This window comes from Dioscorea cayenensis, chromosome 10 (assembly GCF_009730915.1).
Source record: "Dioscorea cayenensis subsp. rotundata cultivar TDr96_F1 chromosome 10, TDr96_F1_v2_PseudoChromosome.rev07_lg8_w22 25.fasta, whole genome shotgun sequence".
In the NCBI taxonomy this organism is placed as follows: domain Eukaryota; kingdom Viridiplantae; phylum Streptophyta; class Magnoliopsida; order Dioscoreales; family Dioscoreaceae; genus Dioscorea; species Dioscorea cayenensis.
In genome coordinates this window covers 21,603,653-21,619,573 of record NC_052480.1, presented here as the reverse complement: position 1 = coordinate 21,619,573, position 15,921 = coordinate 21,603,653, and the positions used below count along the sequence as shown (strand labels likewise).

The following is a 15,921-nucleotide window of genomic DNA, read 5'->3' as shown; positions in this document are numbered from 1 at the left end:
TTGAAATATTTAATTATGTTATATCGAAATAAATAATTATATATCATGTAAATAGCAAATAAAAATTCACATTAATTATTTATTATTAAATATAAATTATAATCTTATTTATAGATAAAGAGTTCAAATGTAATTTTACCATATTTTTTTTACTTTTTTACATCATTATTTTTCTGTTTTCTTTTTTTCCATTCCTTTTTTTTCCCCTCATTCCCCACGTTCTATTTTTATCAAGGTTGTCAGACCCGACCCGGGTAATGACTAGGCTAAGCCCAAGGTCAGGGGGTCAATGGGTTCGATCGGGTCGAACCAGGGTTGAACCAGGATCAATAATTAAATATAAAAAATATTATAATAATTAATAATGAGCAAATATAATATTAAACCCATAATTATATTATAAAAACCTACTCAAATTTGATATTTAAATTGATAAATGACCTTATATACAGTAGAGTTTTCTAATTATGTCATTTATTTTTACATTTTTTAAATATTTACAAATTTAATATATTAATATATAATTATCGAACTTCTCTCGGTGTTATTTATTTATTTATTTATTTATTTATTTGTTTATTGGTTGATTTTGTTAAAATAAATAAGAAATTAATTCACTAATTCTTATATCTCAATTGAGTTTTTATTTTATTTTAAATTTTCTTATATTTTTTATTTAATTAGAATACTTTAATTTTATATTTTTATAATAAGATTACACTCATTTATTGTTTTATTTTCTTAATAAATTAAATTTTAGAAAGTATTTACATAACACATTAATATATTTTATTTTTAAATGTTTATTTTTGTTGGTATGTTTATAATATATATATATATATATTGTAATTCTATTTATTAATTATAAATTAATATTAATATTAATAAATATACACGATTTTGTGGTTTCTAATGAAAAAATAATAATAAACTATTAAATATTGTAAAAAAAAATTAAACATTGTGACCGAATTGACCCATCCGAGTTAACCGGTTCTCGGTTGAACCGCCCGGATAACCGGGTTAACACTGGGTTTTTTAATATCCGGATCAATGGGGTATATCTGGGCCAGCCACAACCGGTTTACGGGTCTGACAACCTTGATTTTTATTCCGCAATCCAAATGTCCTCTCAAATTTTTAACCCATTCCTCAAAAACCAAACCTCAAACCAGGGACTAATGGACTATTATACAATAAAAGAAACATAAGGACTAAACTGCATCCGAAAGCGCGTGATACTTACGCACAACGATCTCCATCATCCACCATCCACTTCTTTTCACACGAATCTCGATGCACCATTCGTTTCCATATATATTGCCCCCTTTTCTTCTTCTTCTTCTTCTTCGAGCGATCTCGTTTTCAATCGAAAGCTCGATCAATCGAGAAAGAAAGAGCGAGAGAGAAAGAGATGGATCCAGAGGCGGTAGCCAAGCAATTCGTGGATTTCTACTACCAAACCTTCGATACCAATCGCCCTGGCCTTGCTCTCCTCTACCAGGACTCCTCCATGCTCACCTTCGAGGGTAGCAAGATCCAGGGCGCCGCCGCCATCTCTGAAAAGCTCACCGGCCTCCCTTTCCAGCAGTGCCGTCATTCCATATCCACCATCGATTGCCAGCCTTCCGGCCCTTCTGGTGGTATCATCGTCTTCGTTTCCGGCCTCCTCCAGCTTGCTGGAGAGCAGCACGCTCTCAAGTTCTCTCAGGTTTGCGGTTTCTGGATCTGATAGGATTTCTTTGGTTTAGGGTTTGTTGTATTGTGTTTGATGATTTTGGATTTAGGTTTTGATGTTTCGTGTAGATTGATTTGATCGCTGGTTATGGATCTGTGTTTTTATTATTCTTTTGCGCGGTGTTTGATTTGTTTGTTGATCTTGTATTGTTTGTTGGATTGTGATGTGGTTTTGGTTTTGTAGGGTTTATTGATATGCCCCCCAAATGGGTTTATTAGGGTTTATTGATTTGAGGATTTTGTTTACATTAGTTTTTTGTTTGCTTGTTCTTATGATCTCTTGATTAGTCCTTGTTTCTTTGTTTCATGATAGATTGATTTGATGATTGCGTTCATCAGATCCTTATGCCTGCTCCGATCTCATGGTTTTCTTGTTTGGGCTTGTGTTGTGATACTATACCTCTTCCAAAAGCCTCGTTTTGCCGTGAAACCTTGGAAAATCATATAAAATTACTAGCATTAGAGAGATAGATTCTGTCTTTGAAATGATCCAACGTCTTTGAAATTTATGATCAAGTGCTTTATTGAATGTTTATGCTAGTCCTTTATTTCATTTTATATTTTTCGAGTTTGTTTTCCGAGCCCTTTTGATACAATCCAGTCTACTTGTCCCCCAAAAATATATTGATCTTATGCACAACTCTCTTAATCTTTGTTTTTAATCTTCTTTTACCTTTTCTCTTGTCCAAAATTTCTTCTGTACATTATAGTGAATTTGTTATGATGACTTCATGGAGCAAAATTAATTATAAGTTAGAGGAATAAATTGTGATGGATTTAGTGGTAGAGTGGCATTGGCATAGCTTGTTGTCAAGCTTGTCATTGAGAACATTGTATGCCACCAGTATAGCATCCTTGATGTGGTGACCATTGTAGGCTGAGTTTTGGGAATTTTAGTTTATTGCATCAATCTAAGATGTTTGCTCTTTTCAGTGATTGAAAGTAATATGTAGGATAGGAAAGGGAAGATGACAAATAAACTGATTCTTTATGTGTTCTCAATAGAAGGAATAGGCTTCCCATGTTGTGTTGCTTGACTGGAGTGAAATGTAAAACATACATGATCAGATTGAAAGCTGATGCTTTTGTGAGACTGATTTCTTAGGGAATGGTACCTTCATATCAATGTAAAACTAGTGAGGAATGGAGGCTTTGGGGCCTGGTGACATAAAGAAGAAGATGACATAAGATCATACGGATGGATGATGCAGGAAAATTATCCTAGATCCACACAAATTGATAGCTAACGTTGCCTTTCAGCATTGGTGAGGGGTCATTTTAAAAGCCAAGTTTTTGCCTTCCATTCATAAGTAAGTATTTGAATATTACTTAGCTCTCAGGCCTATCATGGTTAGCAGCCTTCACATAGATCACATCTATTATTTGTTGCATTGGCAATTTTTGGATGGTTAATGATGGTTAGAATGATACACAAGAAACAACCTAAGATGCTTCTCTCTCTCTTTCACTCAGCCTCAGCATTTCTCCTTTGACCCACCTGATATATTAGTTGTTTATTATTCTGTACCATGGTTGAAATGACAATTTGAGCCTTGTATCTAAAATAAATTCTTGATTGAAAATCTTTAAATGAAGGAAATTGCTAATTGAGAAATTTTGTTTAAAATTAGAGATATAAGCAAACCGGCAGTGATTTGTGACTGTATTTTCTCGTTTCCTTTTGGTTCCTATTTTGTAGTTTTCTTGTCTTTGAATTCTTTTTGAAGTATGCTTTTGAATTTTTTTTGAAGTCATACAGGTGACCCAAATGCCTTTTGAGCTATTAATACCTTGAAAGTACTTACAAGATTAGTGTGTAGTGTGTATTCATGTATGTTGATCTTCTTTCTTTTAAGTGGTAGGTCAGGTCGATTCTATGTAGTGTGGATTTTTCACTTGAAGGTTATTATGTGTTGGAATGTGGTGTCATGCTACATCAGTTTAAAACATTGCTTAAACTCCATATTGTCCTAAAAATACTAACCCCCCCGCTTGCATGAATATTAATAGAATCTAATGGCCTGCTTTTATGCAATTTTTTTTTCATAATATTCTTTTTTTTCATAATTTTTTTTTTGTTTTTACATTGTTAGAGTTGATCTAGAAAATTAGCTTTAAAAATAAAACTAGAAAATAAATGTTATAAAATTGTGGAATCATTTCTTGTTTATGATATTAAAATAATATAATATTTTGATATGTATACACACACATTATGTTATTCATAACTTTGTATAATTATGTACTTGTTATACAGAATATATTTAAACAGATTTTAAGAAATACAAGTATAAGGTTTAATTATTTTGTTAATGTGTTTCAATTCTAACCGTTGTAAAACAAATTTTAATAACTATAGTAAATAGTTAAAGAATATTCAAAATATAAAATGAGAATTTTTTTTTATAAGAAAACTTTTTCTAGAGTGAGTAGTGCATTAACATGTTTTTCAAAAAACATTTATATGAAAAACAATAACATATTTGACAAATAGGTCGCAAAATGTTTTCATAGAAATCATTTGACTCTCATAAAGTTCTCAACTTCTGCTGATTTAAACATCTCAAATCCAAGTTGTTTTATTTGTATGCATGCTCATTATATTTGTTCATCTTGTATTTCTCTTCCTTTTGTGCTGATTATACATTCTCATCACTGTTGATCAGAAATTATAAATTCTCATTGTCTTTGTTGCAGATGTTTCATTTGATGCCAGGTCCAACTGGATTCTATGTGTTGAATGACATTTTCCGACTAAACTATGCGTGATCACGTATAAGATTGGAACCCCCACTGGCACAAACTTTATCTGGAATTTCTCATTGAAATGATTGTTGGGTTGTTTTTAGTTTGAACATTTGCTATTCCATTTGAATGGGATCTGTGGAAAGAGGGAGGTGTATCAAACATGCTTTAAGTTTTGTAGGTGATGAACCTGTTTGTTTCTTTTATCTCTCAGGAACAAAACAAAAATTGTTATTTTCTGGCGCATTTTAGGGTTCCAGGGTTCCATGTTGCTCGGCGCATTATTCTTTCTTGACTGTATTTTTCTTCAATTTTATTCTAGTTTGTTACTTTGTTTACATATTAAATTTGTCGCTGTGTGGAATGCCTTTTATTCTCTTTTAGATGTTGTGTTTGCTTTCAGTTCTCTGGGTATTAATTCTGGTATCAATTTTCTGTTCACTGATGCATAACAGAAAAAGAAATTCTAGTATTTTTCATAAGTTTTTATAGCTTTATTTTTTTATTTTTATTTTTTATTTTTTATTCTGACTCGCAGATTTGTGGTACCAACTATGTTAACTTCTATAGTATTTTTTTAAATTATCAAAAAATACAACTTTCAATTGCTTTTCTGTAATAGTAGTCCAGAGACTCCGGGACAAGTGTTATACCTATGATGTCATATTATTATTATTGTTTTTAACGAGATGTTAAACTATAAACATTTTTGGTAAGATTTAGGTGTTACAGTAAATTGATATTATATCTTGTCAAACTGAGATGTAGATGTCCAAATAGATTTTGGTAGGTTTAAAAGAAATTCCTGCTTTATAGAAATATAAATGTACGCATATATCCACACACACATACACACAAACAAAGAAAGATGTCATATAAGATCACCAAAGAATAAGTAAATAAGCATTCAATTGTGAATTGTGGAACACCATTAGTGGCTATCTATCTGAAAAACAAATGAAGCAAGAGTTATGTAGAACATTTAAAATTCATTTCTCATAAACAATAACGTACAACTTATCATCACTAACAACCATCACATTTCAGCCATTCATAATGAAATAAAACCTTTACATTAATATAATTTTTTGCCATTCTTGTTTTACATCAATTTCCAGTCTCAAACCTTAACACACATCTCTGTTTCATCATCATTTGCACTCTATAAATCAAACCACATCTCCTATCAAACTATTAACTAATATACACAAGAAAATTTACATTAAAAAGGAAAAAATCATCAGTGGAGAGCAACACTATATGCCCACAATCACATAATGCTGACACTAAATATACTTGAAAACCTGATTACGATGAACATCGGATTCTTTTCTATTTGAACTGCTGGTACATGTAATAGTTTTCGTTTTTCAGCATCTCTAGACTTTCTTCAAGCCTTCTTGTCACTTCATCTGCATTGCTTACATCGGCCTCCGCCTACAAAATCATAAATCTCAAATACAATCAAATAATAACCGAAAAAAACTTTCAAGTGAAAGCATGCGGTGATACCTTTGCTTGGCGATAACTTTCGAGCAAGCGGCGGTACTGTTGCTGAGCCTCGGGGAAGTCTACCATGGATAGCACCCTTGACAAAGCCTCATCAAGAGCTGCATCGACTTTTTGCTTGCGGAAATCCTTAGCTATGTCTTCGTCATTATCATCCTCGTCTATGGCATCCGGTTCAGCCCGGAACCCCCTTAAACCAGCTCTCTTCCTACGCCACCGCAAAATGGCCTTCTCTACAATACCAACAGTCCAGAGAACCTCCTTGTACTTTCTTACCTGATGTCCTCTTACATAAGCCTGGAACCAAAAATAACAAGTTATATGAGATTAAAATCCCACAAGTGATCGATTTGTTCGCATGGTAACTTCTTTAGTTTTAATTATTATTTTTCTCACGGAAGAGAGAAGATCTATGTACCTGTATCTTCACCACGTTTTGACGCAAAGTTAGGAAGTCCTTACGTCCTTTCCAGCCTCGATACTTCTTTTGAATTGATAATGCGGCTTTATCGAAGTATTGATCACGAGGCCTGTGAACCTTTGATACAGCTGAAAGCCTGTGTATTTCCTCTTGAGTCATACCATACTCATCTTCACTTGAAGCGGATTGCTGTTGCCGTTTCCTGAAAGAGTGAGCACGGAAAGCAGATTGTATGCGTGCCGCAGCTTGAGTGGCATTTCTAACAGCTGCCAAAGTATCTTGGAACGAAAGCTGAGCTTCTGTACCACAGACATTCGTTTCGGCATTTTTCTGAGATATTTGTTCTATGCCTCTTTCTGCCTCAACTTCACCGGCTTCAGTAATTTCGCTTTTCTTAAGAATGAGTGATGAAAGATGACTTGTTAAGGCAACTTCGGAAAGGTATCCTGCTAGACCTTTGTGACCGCAGGCAGCAGCGATTGCAGCTGGATTTTTCCCGACTGGATCTTGTGCGGTTGGATCTGTCACTGCTCCAGCTGATGCATTGGCCGCAAGCAGAGCAGTCACCATTGTCTCCCTATAAGAAACCCGCATTCCATCAGAAATCACAACTGTTTAATTGTTCCTTAAGAAAACTTATACATGCATGAAAGCAATTGTGCTATGTCTAAACAAGAGATTCACACAAAGAAACAAAATCCAAAGAACTTCTAGTTACCTTCCGAAGCGAGCAGCCCAATGAAGGGCGGTCCATCCATATGAATCACGAAAATTTATGCCAACACCGGAACTCAAAATTGGGTTTAATGCCCATTCATATCCCAAACCAGAAATTACATGTATAATGCCTTGTTCTTGTTTGGATAGTGGGCAGTTTGTGCTTTTGTTTGTTTGACGTCTGGACAACAACCATTGCTGCAACTTATCCTTTAAAAGTTCTTGCACAATCAAATCCATGATAGCTGACTGCTCTGACATGTTCTCAGTCGGTTTAATTTCTCTGAAAGTTTCAACTTCTGTTCCGAGGTTGAGGATTGGAGTTGAGTGACCGTCGTAACTACAAAATAACATATTTACCAATTTAACCAGTAGCATAAGCTCCTGAGAATCTTTTCTTGAATATTGGAGTTCTGAAGTGGGTTTTCCATTGAAGGTACTTGGGTTCACACGAAATTCAAATTCTCGTGCTTCACTGCAGGGTACTCCGTCCCTGGACGTGACAAACATGTTGACCTTCCCAGTTAAATGCAGAGGAGCATAGCAGCGGAGCACACCTGCTTGAACAATTTCTGCAGGAACTTTAGTTTCACCGAACATAATTGCCCATGAACACTCTGAAGTATTGCATAGAAAGTCTCCAGTAATAATAACCTGAGTGTATGTCATGATTGTCAATAGTAGACTTTGTGATACAAATGTACATAGATCAAAACAACTACTGTACTAAATATAACACAAGAAAATCCAAAGCTCATCAAGGGGAACAAAAGATTGTTTGTTTGTCGCGAAATTTAACTTTGACAAAAACAAGGGGAATACACTAGAACAAATCCAACATTTATCGTGTGGGTAACAAATGACATGTGAGTGAAGAGACGGCAACTTGTAAGGTGCGTTACTTAAACGGTATTCAAATGAAAAGTTCTCCCTTTCTCTCACAATGTCACTTCCCATACTGTTTCCAGTTTAGGGAATGACAGGATATTGTGTGTATATTATTATGTTCATGCAATTTGGAATATAGGCTCAAACTTAGGCTCCAACATGATACAATAAAAAAAAAAATCAAAATTAGATGGCATTGATTAAGAGAACTCTGAAAAGAATGAAATATAAGAATTCTTTATGTGACCTTGTGACTCATTGTTAAATGGTTCTATTGGTATAACCTATCCATTTTCACATCATGTTAGATCTAGTCATACGCTAGAATTGAGAAGTAAAACTCATGAACAGAATATCAACTTGGCAAATAAAAATATATTAGAGCACCTTGGTCCTTTCAGACATAAATGCCCATTCTGGAGAGATTTCACAAATGGTGAACCACTGTTTCTGTGGGACTGCTAAACTTGAATCAACTGCAGGCAGTGTTCCAAATTGGTTTTGATCAAACCACAAACCTGTATAGTCTAGAGAATATGTGCTATGTTCGGTAGTTGGAGTTATAGACCCTATCCAATCAGTACCATTCTCTTTCCCGAGCATCATAGCGGACCTTGCTTCAGGATCAGTAGTTTGATCAGTATAGTTTAAAGGTTTTCCCACTTCTGGAAGAGGTGAATCACAGCCCAACAGAAATTCTCTGGTTGCTGATAACTGTAAACTTAATTCTTCATCAGAAATTCGGCGACCATCAGGCAAATTTCCTGCACTATTTTCTCCATGATCTAGCTGGTTCCAAGACAAAATTTCTGATGGTTCATTCAAAGCTATAGATTGTGTTTTCTGTTGTGAAGAAGACAAAAATGAAACCTGAAAAAATAACATAGATCAGTGTTTTTCTAACTCTAAACACAAAACAAGAAAAGGAAGGTTTCAGAAAATAACATTGTCTGGAGAAAATGATCTGTGCAACAGGAAAAGGAAGGTCTCAGAGAAGTAAAACAGTTCTAACACTAAACACAAGGTGGGGTTAACATAGCATATTTTTTAAAACTCAACATATCATAAAAGATCAAAGCATAATATCATGCTATGATATTGAAATATAATAACTGGTGACGAAATATGAACATTCATATTTGATATTTGACACAAGTAACGCTAGCTTAGATATGCAGTTAAGAAGACTAATAAAGATGGAGAAAAAAAAAACAAAGCAAAGGCATGCAATAGATGACACTTAAACAAAGGATCTAATTATAATGACAGGTCCTCACATCTCTTCCAAAAGCACCCATTACTTCTGAATTAGAACTTAGGTCCAGCGTATAACTCCAGGAAGGTCCTCTGCTGTCAGTACTGTAAACTGAACTATCTGATTGATTTTGTTGCTTCTCACTGTCAGTATCACCTGGAGAAAATGAAGGATTGTAAAAAATGCTTCAAATGCTTGAAAGATAAACAATTAAATAGAAAACATATTGGAAGAATTCAAACATATTAGTACAAAATAGCAATTACAGAAGCATCTTAGCAAAGGATCTCACTTCCAAGAACATAGCACAAAAGGCCAATGACTAACTACAAACTATAGATCATATTAAGACACTTAACGCTGCTACCAAGATAAGTATCCATAAGTAACAAAAAGAGCGATTAGAGTGAGATATAATAATCATAACAATGAAAGAATCGATGAAACACATGGCCCCAAGAAGTTTTGAATATGTAAATCAATAGTCTAATAACAAATAACTACCTGCAACATCAAGCACGTCAACAGCACTAAAGCCACCCTGCTTACTGACATCTTCAATCTGTCCATGCACCAAATCCCTGTAAATGTACGCATCAAGGAGGTCCCCGGGTGTGTCCTGATTCAAACCCAGTGGCTCATAATCAAGAGCTCCTGAGTGTCGTGAACCTTCATCTCCAGCACTGTATGGAGGCAGCTTTTCTCCAAAATAGATGGAACCATCATCATCATCATCCAAACTTAATTGCTCTGCAAGCTTCCGGAGTGCTAGTTTAACCTCGGACTTTGATGTTGAATTGTGTTTTTCTGACCCAACAAAAGTACTCATGCGATTGTTCTCAAAATTTTCTAGCACAAACTTGGAGCAAACTTCTTCAACAGATACTGGACTGGCAGAACTCCGGTCTGGTTCATACAACTCATTAGAACCTGATGTATAGGAGTAAAATTGTGCATTGTTATTATTAGTACTTTGGTTCAGCACAGAAGATTCTCGAGAGACGTTTGATATTGTATGAGAAATGTATCTTCCCTGCATCACAAATATATTTGTTATTACTAAGGGAAAATCTTACAGATGGCATCACTAAGCTTACAAATTCTTTATATGTTTGATTTAGAAAAGGACAGTGGTGGTTGAAAGGTTTATTTAGCAGGCCATACAATCTCACATAGGCTGATACACATTACTTTCTCAAGACAAATGCAAACCGCCCTTTTAGATTTCATATAAAATCACCTTCTTGTCTTGTTCTTTCGCTTAAAATAAAGGTTTAGTTTAACCCAATGCACACCAAAAAAAAAGGGTGAAGAAGAGAAGAAAAAAAAAAATGAAAATCTCGGAAAGAAAAAAAGGAGAACAAATAAATGCACACCTTGCAAATATCAGGTTTCGCTCTGAAGGGTCAACAGGACCACTAATAGCTAAAGTTGGCAGCAAATTCTAAAGAGAGCATAATTTTTATTGTAGTGAGATTCAACCAATGGAATTCTTTGAAGTTAGTTTCCTTATTTTGGTGGATGCTTTACATTCAAACATTAACTTGAATAAATTTGAAATTCCTTTAGTTCGTTTATAGCGTGTCAAGATGGATCATACATGTATATACCCTTTGTTCGCAACAATTTGATCTTCAAAACTTGTATTGGAGACATGCCCATATTGGACATTAACAACTGTGTTTGTGTTAAACATCAGTATCTGTGTTTTTCCAATAAGCAGATGATGCCAAACATTGTTTTAAACCCTAAAAGCGGCTAGGGAAGCCCCCAAACAAATTTATATATATATATATATATATATTTGGGATATAAATATTTACCCAAGAACTTTACACTGAGCATCCTTCTCTTAATTAATATTTTCTTTTCCTACTTGATTCCCTTATTTTATGAGCTAAAAATGCCAGTTCAAAGTTAGCAACAAACCTCAGACACTTCCCTATAATGAACAAGAACAATGTGATCATAGGCCCTGAAAGGAGAAAAAAAATTGAAATTCATTAAACAAAAGTCATTTAAGAATAAATCATTATGAAAGAATTGCAAACAACATTTTACTCCAGTTTCAAGAAGTGAAGGTTGATTTTCAGATGAACTTTATCATATACATACTCAACACAAGACATGTACAACGTGTTACATAAGCAGCAAACACAAGGCACAATGTTCTTCACAAAAGATATAACAAGAAATAAGTAACATAATAAGACAATGGAAAACTACATTTAGAATTACTGACCAGTAAAGCTAAGACTCATTTGCAATGTTTTTAAAAATGGTCAAGTATCCTACTGTCTTGAAGAATATGAAAAAATATGAGCTAAAATTTACCATATAAAGCATACAAGTTGCCCTACACATGTTACGAGAAATGTATATGAAAAAATCAACATGTTGATTGCTCTTCAAGACTTGTGATTGGTGAAGACAAATAATCTTCTCATAAAATCACATCATATGATGTAAAATCAAAGGTTGTGTGTGAGAGAGAGAAAATATCTGAAGCAATCCCAAAAACCATATATGCCCTTTCAGTTCTTGCCGTCATATTCTTGCACTTCCTATCTGTTTTTTCCCTGTATCTTTTAAATCAACTTTTCTTTTACTCCAACAAACCTCATACATCAAATGTTCACACATGAAGGCAGTCTAGCTAATTAGCGATGAATGAGGACAGCTCAAAGCCCCAAGCAGGTAATATCATAAACGTTTTGTTATTCTTATGTACATTTTCCTAGGACTGACACAGCAACCAACATCCTTTTTTTTTCCTGCTGCCTGATTTACTACAGATAGAACATGATTGAAAATTACCCAGAAAGAAGACAAGTTTTTCTACTTCAGTAGGCCTTGCAATCTCAGGCTTGAGCCTTTGTTATTTTCCCCACCTTTATCCCCAGGAATATAAGTTACAAACTCAATATGGCAATCAAAACCTCCTCTAAACACAAGAAAAAGCATAATTGTCCATGCAATACCAACATAGCATATAAATGGCATCATACCTCAAAAATATGCGCCTTCCTAACTTGCTAGTGCACAAAATAAAATAAAAAGGAAAAAAGCATATTTCAAGAAAGAATCACTAATCAGCTCAACCTCTTTGCCAAAAATTCATGGGAAGCCTCAAGTCAACTATCGTTAAGGTAGACATCAACTATATATTATGCCACCTAAGGACCTGGCTATCTTTTATATGCTTGAGTTATATATATATATATATATATATATATATATATATATATATAACTAAGCTTATCTCAACCTCTTTAATTCATGATTTATGTTTATCAATATTCAATAGTTTTTTGTATTAATTAAAGATTATATTTATTTAATTAATAAAATTTTGTAAACAGAGATATTCCTATTATAACTTAATCCAAAAAAGTTGTTTGGTTGGGATAGTCGGAATATGGGATAAAGCCCAAACAAACACCCCCTCGAACATATTAGATTTTTCTAGGACAGCATTACATGCAGTGAAAGTTTCATATGAGCAAATACAGCAATCATGTGAATATCTCACTTATTAAAATCTAATAACATTTTTCATAAGCTTAGTACAACTTATTCAGGACAATGTTCAAAATTTTCAGTGTTCAAGGAAACTAATGATTACTCATTGTAAATTCAAGAAATCTAATAAATGAAGAAGACAATAGCAGATCCTTCATGAACTTGACCAAAATGAAAATGTTTTTGCAGTGAAGTATCTTGGTAACAAGGCACACATTCAACATGCTAATGGAAGCGCATAAACTTACGGATCAAGCATCCAATAGCTCCGCCTTTGAAAATAAGGATTTTGTTCTCCATGAGCATAGTAACAATTCAATGCATCAACATTCCCAACCTACAACAAGAGGCATAGAAGAGAATCATCATATTGATGATAAAGATGCATCATATATGATTAAAAAAAAAGGTATAAAGCAAACAAGTCAAGCATAATTTATCAGTCTAATAAGACAAGATGTAAACAAGTGAACAATAAGGAACCCTGACAAGAGACAAGTAAACATAATCAGAGCTGTGAAATTTATTTGAACAAGAAAGTGAATGAGTTAAACTATGACACTAAAAAGACAGTGATGCCGATCTGCTGGCAGATATGGTATGGCAAGGATTTGATAAATCCATTGTCCTGCATGACAGAACCCAAGGTGAGACTATTAATGAACAATAAGCTGTGATTATGTGACACAAGAATTGTGTTGATTATAAATTCAATTCACTGAGGATTTGCTCCCCATAAACTTATCCAAAATACGGACTTTTAGCTATCTAAAAGGATTTTAGGTAGGATATGGATTCTGCATCCAAAAAGAATCCAACTATTCTCACTCTTTACAAGTAGCACGCTTTAGAAAGTTTTGAATGCAAACCTTAAGCCTCTCATGAGCTTCTCCAACAGTCCTTCCATCCTTCTTTTTTCGCCACACATGACCATCTTTACGAAAAAATCGGAGCACTCTTCGGTTGAAAAGGAACAAAGAGCCACCTATCGATTAACCAAAGAAAATTAGAAACTAAGAACTATCGCATCATTTAAGTGCGTCAAGAAACTAGACTAACGGGCTCCTTCAACAGACAAACAATGTCATTACTCTGTGGTTTATTGGCCGCCTCATGTGACAGTGAGCATCTCTCATGATTCTGCAATATAAAGAAAACTTCAGAAGGTTTCAGCCAGCGAGTCTTTGCTTCTTGCTGCCACTTTTTGATGTCGAAACCTGAAAGAAAGCATAAATAAGAGCTCAAGTACGCAACTCCAGCTAGCACATAGAGACCATGCTATCTACTTCTCAGCTCAAAGAGCAAGCTTGGCAATGTCAACGCACTTAGAACCAGTACAAGTAATCCAATTTCTACAAAACATTGACTTGAATAACATATATAAGAACAAACAAGACTCAAATTCATAAGAACAAATTCACAACTAGTATTGTTACAATCTCGGCTCAAAAATCACCTCTTTTTTACTCCAAATTTTAGGGGAAACCCATATTTTTATTGTTTTTGTCCCTCGTCCAAGATTTAGTAAAATTAAAGCCATGAACCAATAAAAGATCTACATCAATTACTAAAAAAAGATCATCGCTTCTAAAGAAAAAAAAAAAAAAGTAACACAGAGTGAGAGTTACTACACATAAACACCAAGATCAAAAACTCCAAAAAGAATTAAACTTTAAGCTAAAAAAATGGGATTTTGACTACCGGATTGCATTGTATTCTGTCAAAGGAACACCTCGAGTTCACAGCACCGAGGTTGGTAATTCTGAGGGAAAAGAGCACCTAGAATCCTTTAAAAAGCGAGAAATCGAAAGGAAAGGGAGAAGAAACAGCGGAACCAGAAGCGTAGACCATCCTTAGCCGCCTTTCAGACTGATCTATGCAAATTAATAGGAGAATGTCTGGGCAATTAAGAGAGAGAAGGCAATGGGGGAAAATGGTAGTCAAGGTCTATATATTTTTCCGAGAAGATCTTGTGTGTCGAAAAGACAGAAATAACCTTGTTTGGGATTTTTTTTTTGTTTTATTTATTTATTTATTTTAATATTATTTGAAATTTATCCGAAAAATTACATATATATATATATATCTTCTTTTATATAATTTAAAATAAAATACATCACAAATCCCTAATCTGATGAATTTATCATTTTACCCTTAAATAATTTTTTCTTTTAATTTTTCATCCACCCTACCTAAACCTAATGAGTTCACTCAAGCGAGTGGAACTCATTAGAGCTTGCTCAGCTTAGGAAAAACTTTATAAGACTTTGTGAACTTGCTAGAGTGGACCTACGTTGGGCAAGCTCGTCAAGATCAAGTGATTTCTCAGGAGCTACCAAAGTTGGGTAAAACTCTCCTGAGTTGGGCAAGCTTGCTAGGCTTACTTAGACCCTAGTGAGCCCTAATTGTACAAGATGAGTTTGCTCAATTCTGGCAAGTCCGTTTAGACAATGTGGTGTTACAAGAGTTAGTTGTGGTTTGAAAATTTTGCTTAATCATACACTAGCCTACCCTGATCACCCCACTAAAAGGGCTCAGTGTAGCTCGATGAGCCCTCTCACCAACCCCCATAAGCTCCATGACGTATGGTGAGTTCATGGGGGTCGAGATGGGACAGAGAAGACTTGCACGGCCCCATCGGGCTAAGTGAGCTAGTGAAGATAGCACATGCACAGGAAGAGCTCTACCCAAAGTATTGGGAAGGTAAGTAAGTGTAAAATCCTAATTTTTGAAAAAATAAATTTTACAAAATTAAATTATATAGGGCTCCCATGGGAATTAAAAAGGTCTAAAATCTAGATAGTCATGCGTAAGTTTGAGAAGGACTTGTAGATTTCTTTTTCTAACTTTTATTTTTAGGATTGTGACTAATTTGTGAAAGTGGAATGAAAATGAAAAGAATTAGTCTATATAAAAATATTATTTTGAGCCCCTACAATATAATATGATTATTTATACATCTCATAGATTATTTTAGTTTTAATATAATAGGAAACACAAAATATATTATATTGTAATTAAAATCTTGTGATTTTAGGACCACAAAAATTATTTTTAATTTAGTACAAATATAATTAAAATGTTTATGAAGATTAGTACACAAGTTTCTTATATATTTGCATACTGT

At 34.2% G+C, this 15,921-nt stretch overlaps 2 protein-coding genes across 3 annotated transcripts; one reads left to right on the top strand and one right to left on the bottom strand.

The window, feature by feature from the left end:
* Positions 1-1,329: 1,329 nt before the first annotated feature.
* LOC120270458 (nuclear transport factor 2A-like) lies at positions 1,330-4,629 on the top strand. Its single transcript, XM_039277466.1, has 2 exons — positions 1,330-1,711; positions 4,435-4,629. Exons 1-2 carry the CDS (start codon positions 1,415-1,417, stop codon positions 4,504-4,506), a joined length of 369 nt encoding a protein of 122 aa, XP_039133400.1. The 5' UTR covers positions 1,330-1,414; the 3' UTR covers positions 4,507-4,629.
* A 907-nt stretch (positions 4,630-5,536) lies between these two features.
* Positions 5,537-14,694, bottom strand: LOC120270456 (calmodulin-binding transcription activator 4-like). Of its 2 annotated transcripts, XM_039277464.1 has the most exons (13): positions 14,496-14,694; positions 13,886-14,011; positions 13,664-13,779; positions 13,043-13,131; positions 11,202-11,247; positions 10,245-10,305; positions 9,777-10,178; positions 9,295-9,428; positions 8,405-8,887; positions 7,131-7,783; positions 6,410-6,989; positions 5,995-6,288; positions 5,537-5,919 (listed from the first exon to the last, which is right to left on the bottom strand). In XM_039277464.1, exons 1-13 carry the CDS (start codon positions 14,503-14,505, stop codon positions 5,815-5,817), a joined length of 3,099 nt encoding a protein of 1,032 aa, XP_039133398.1. In that variant the 5' UTR covers positions 14,506-14,694; the 3' UTR covers positions 5,537-5,814. The 2 variants fall into 2 exon arrangements, with proteins under 2 accessions (XP_039133398.1, XP_039133397.1); XM_039277463.1 differs by having other exon boundaries at positions 9,777-10,305.
* Positions 14,695-15,921: the final 1,227 nt, after the last annotated feature.

Bases quoted from the DNA above. Each gene is read 5' to 3' on its own strand.
- LOC120270456 (XM_039277463.1), bottom strand. The intron at 8,888-9,294 runs GTGAGGACCTGT...TTATTTTTTCAG, and splicing joins TGGGTGCTTTTGGAAGAGAT to GTTTCATTTTTGTCTTCTTC. The intron at 6,990-7,130 runs GTAACTAGAAGT...GGTTTCTTATAG, and splicing joins TGGGCTGCTCGCTTCGGAAG to GGAGACAATGGTGACTGCTC.
- LOC120270458 (XM_039277466.1), top strand. From the start codon at position 1,415: ATGGATCCAGAGGCGGTAGCCAAGCAATTCGTGGATTTCTACTACCAA. The intron at 1,712-4,434 runs GTTTGCGGTTTC...TCTTTGTTGCAG, and splicing joins ACGCTCTCAAGTTCTCTCAG to ATGTTTCATTTGATGCCAGG.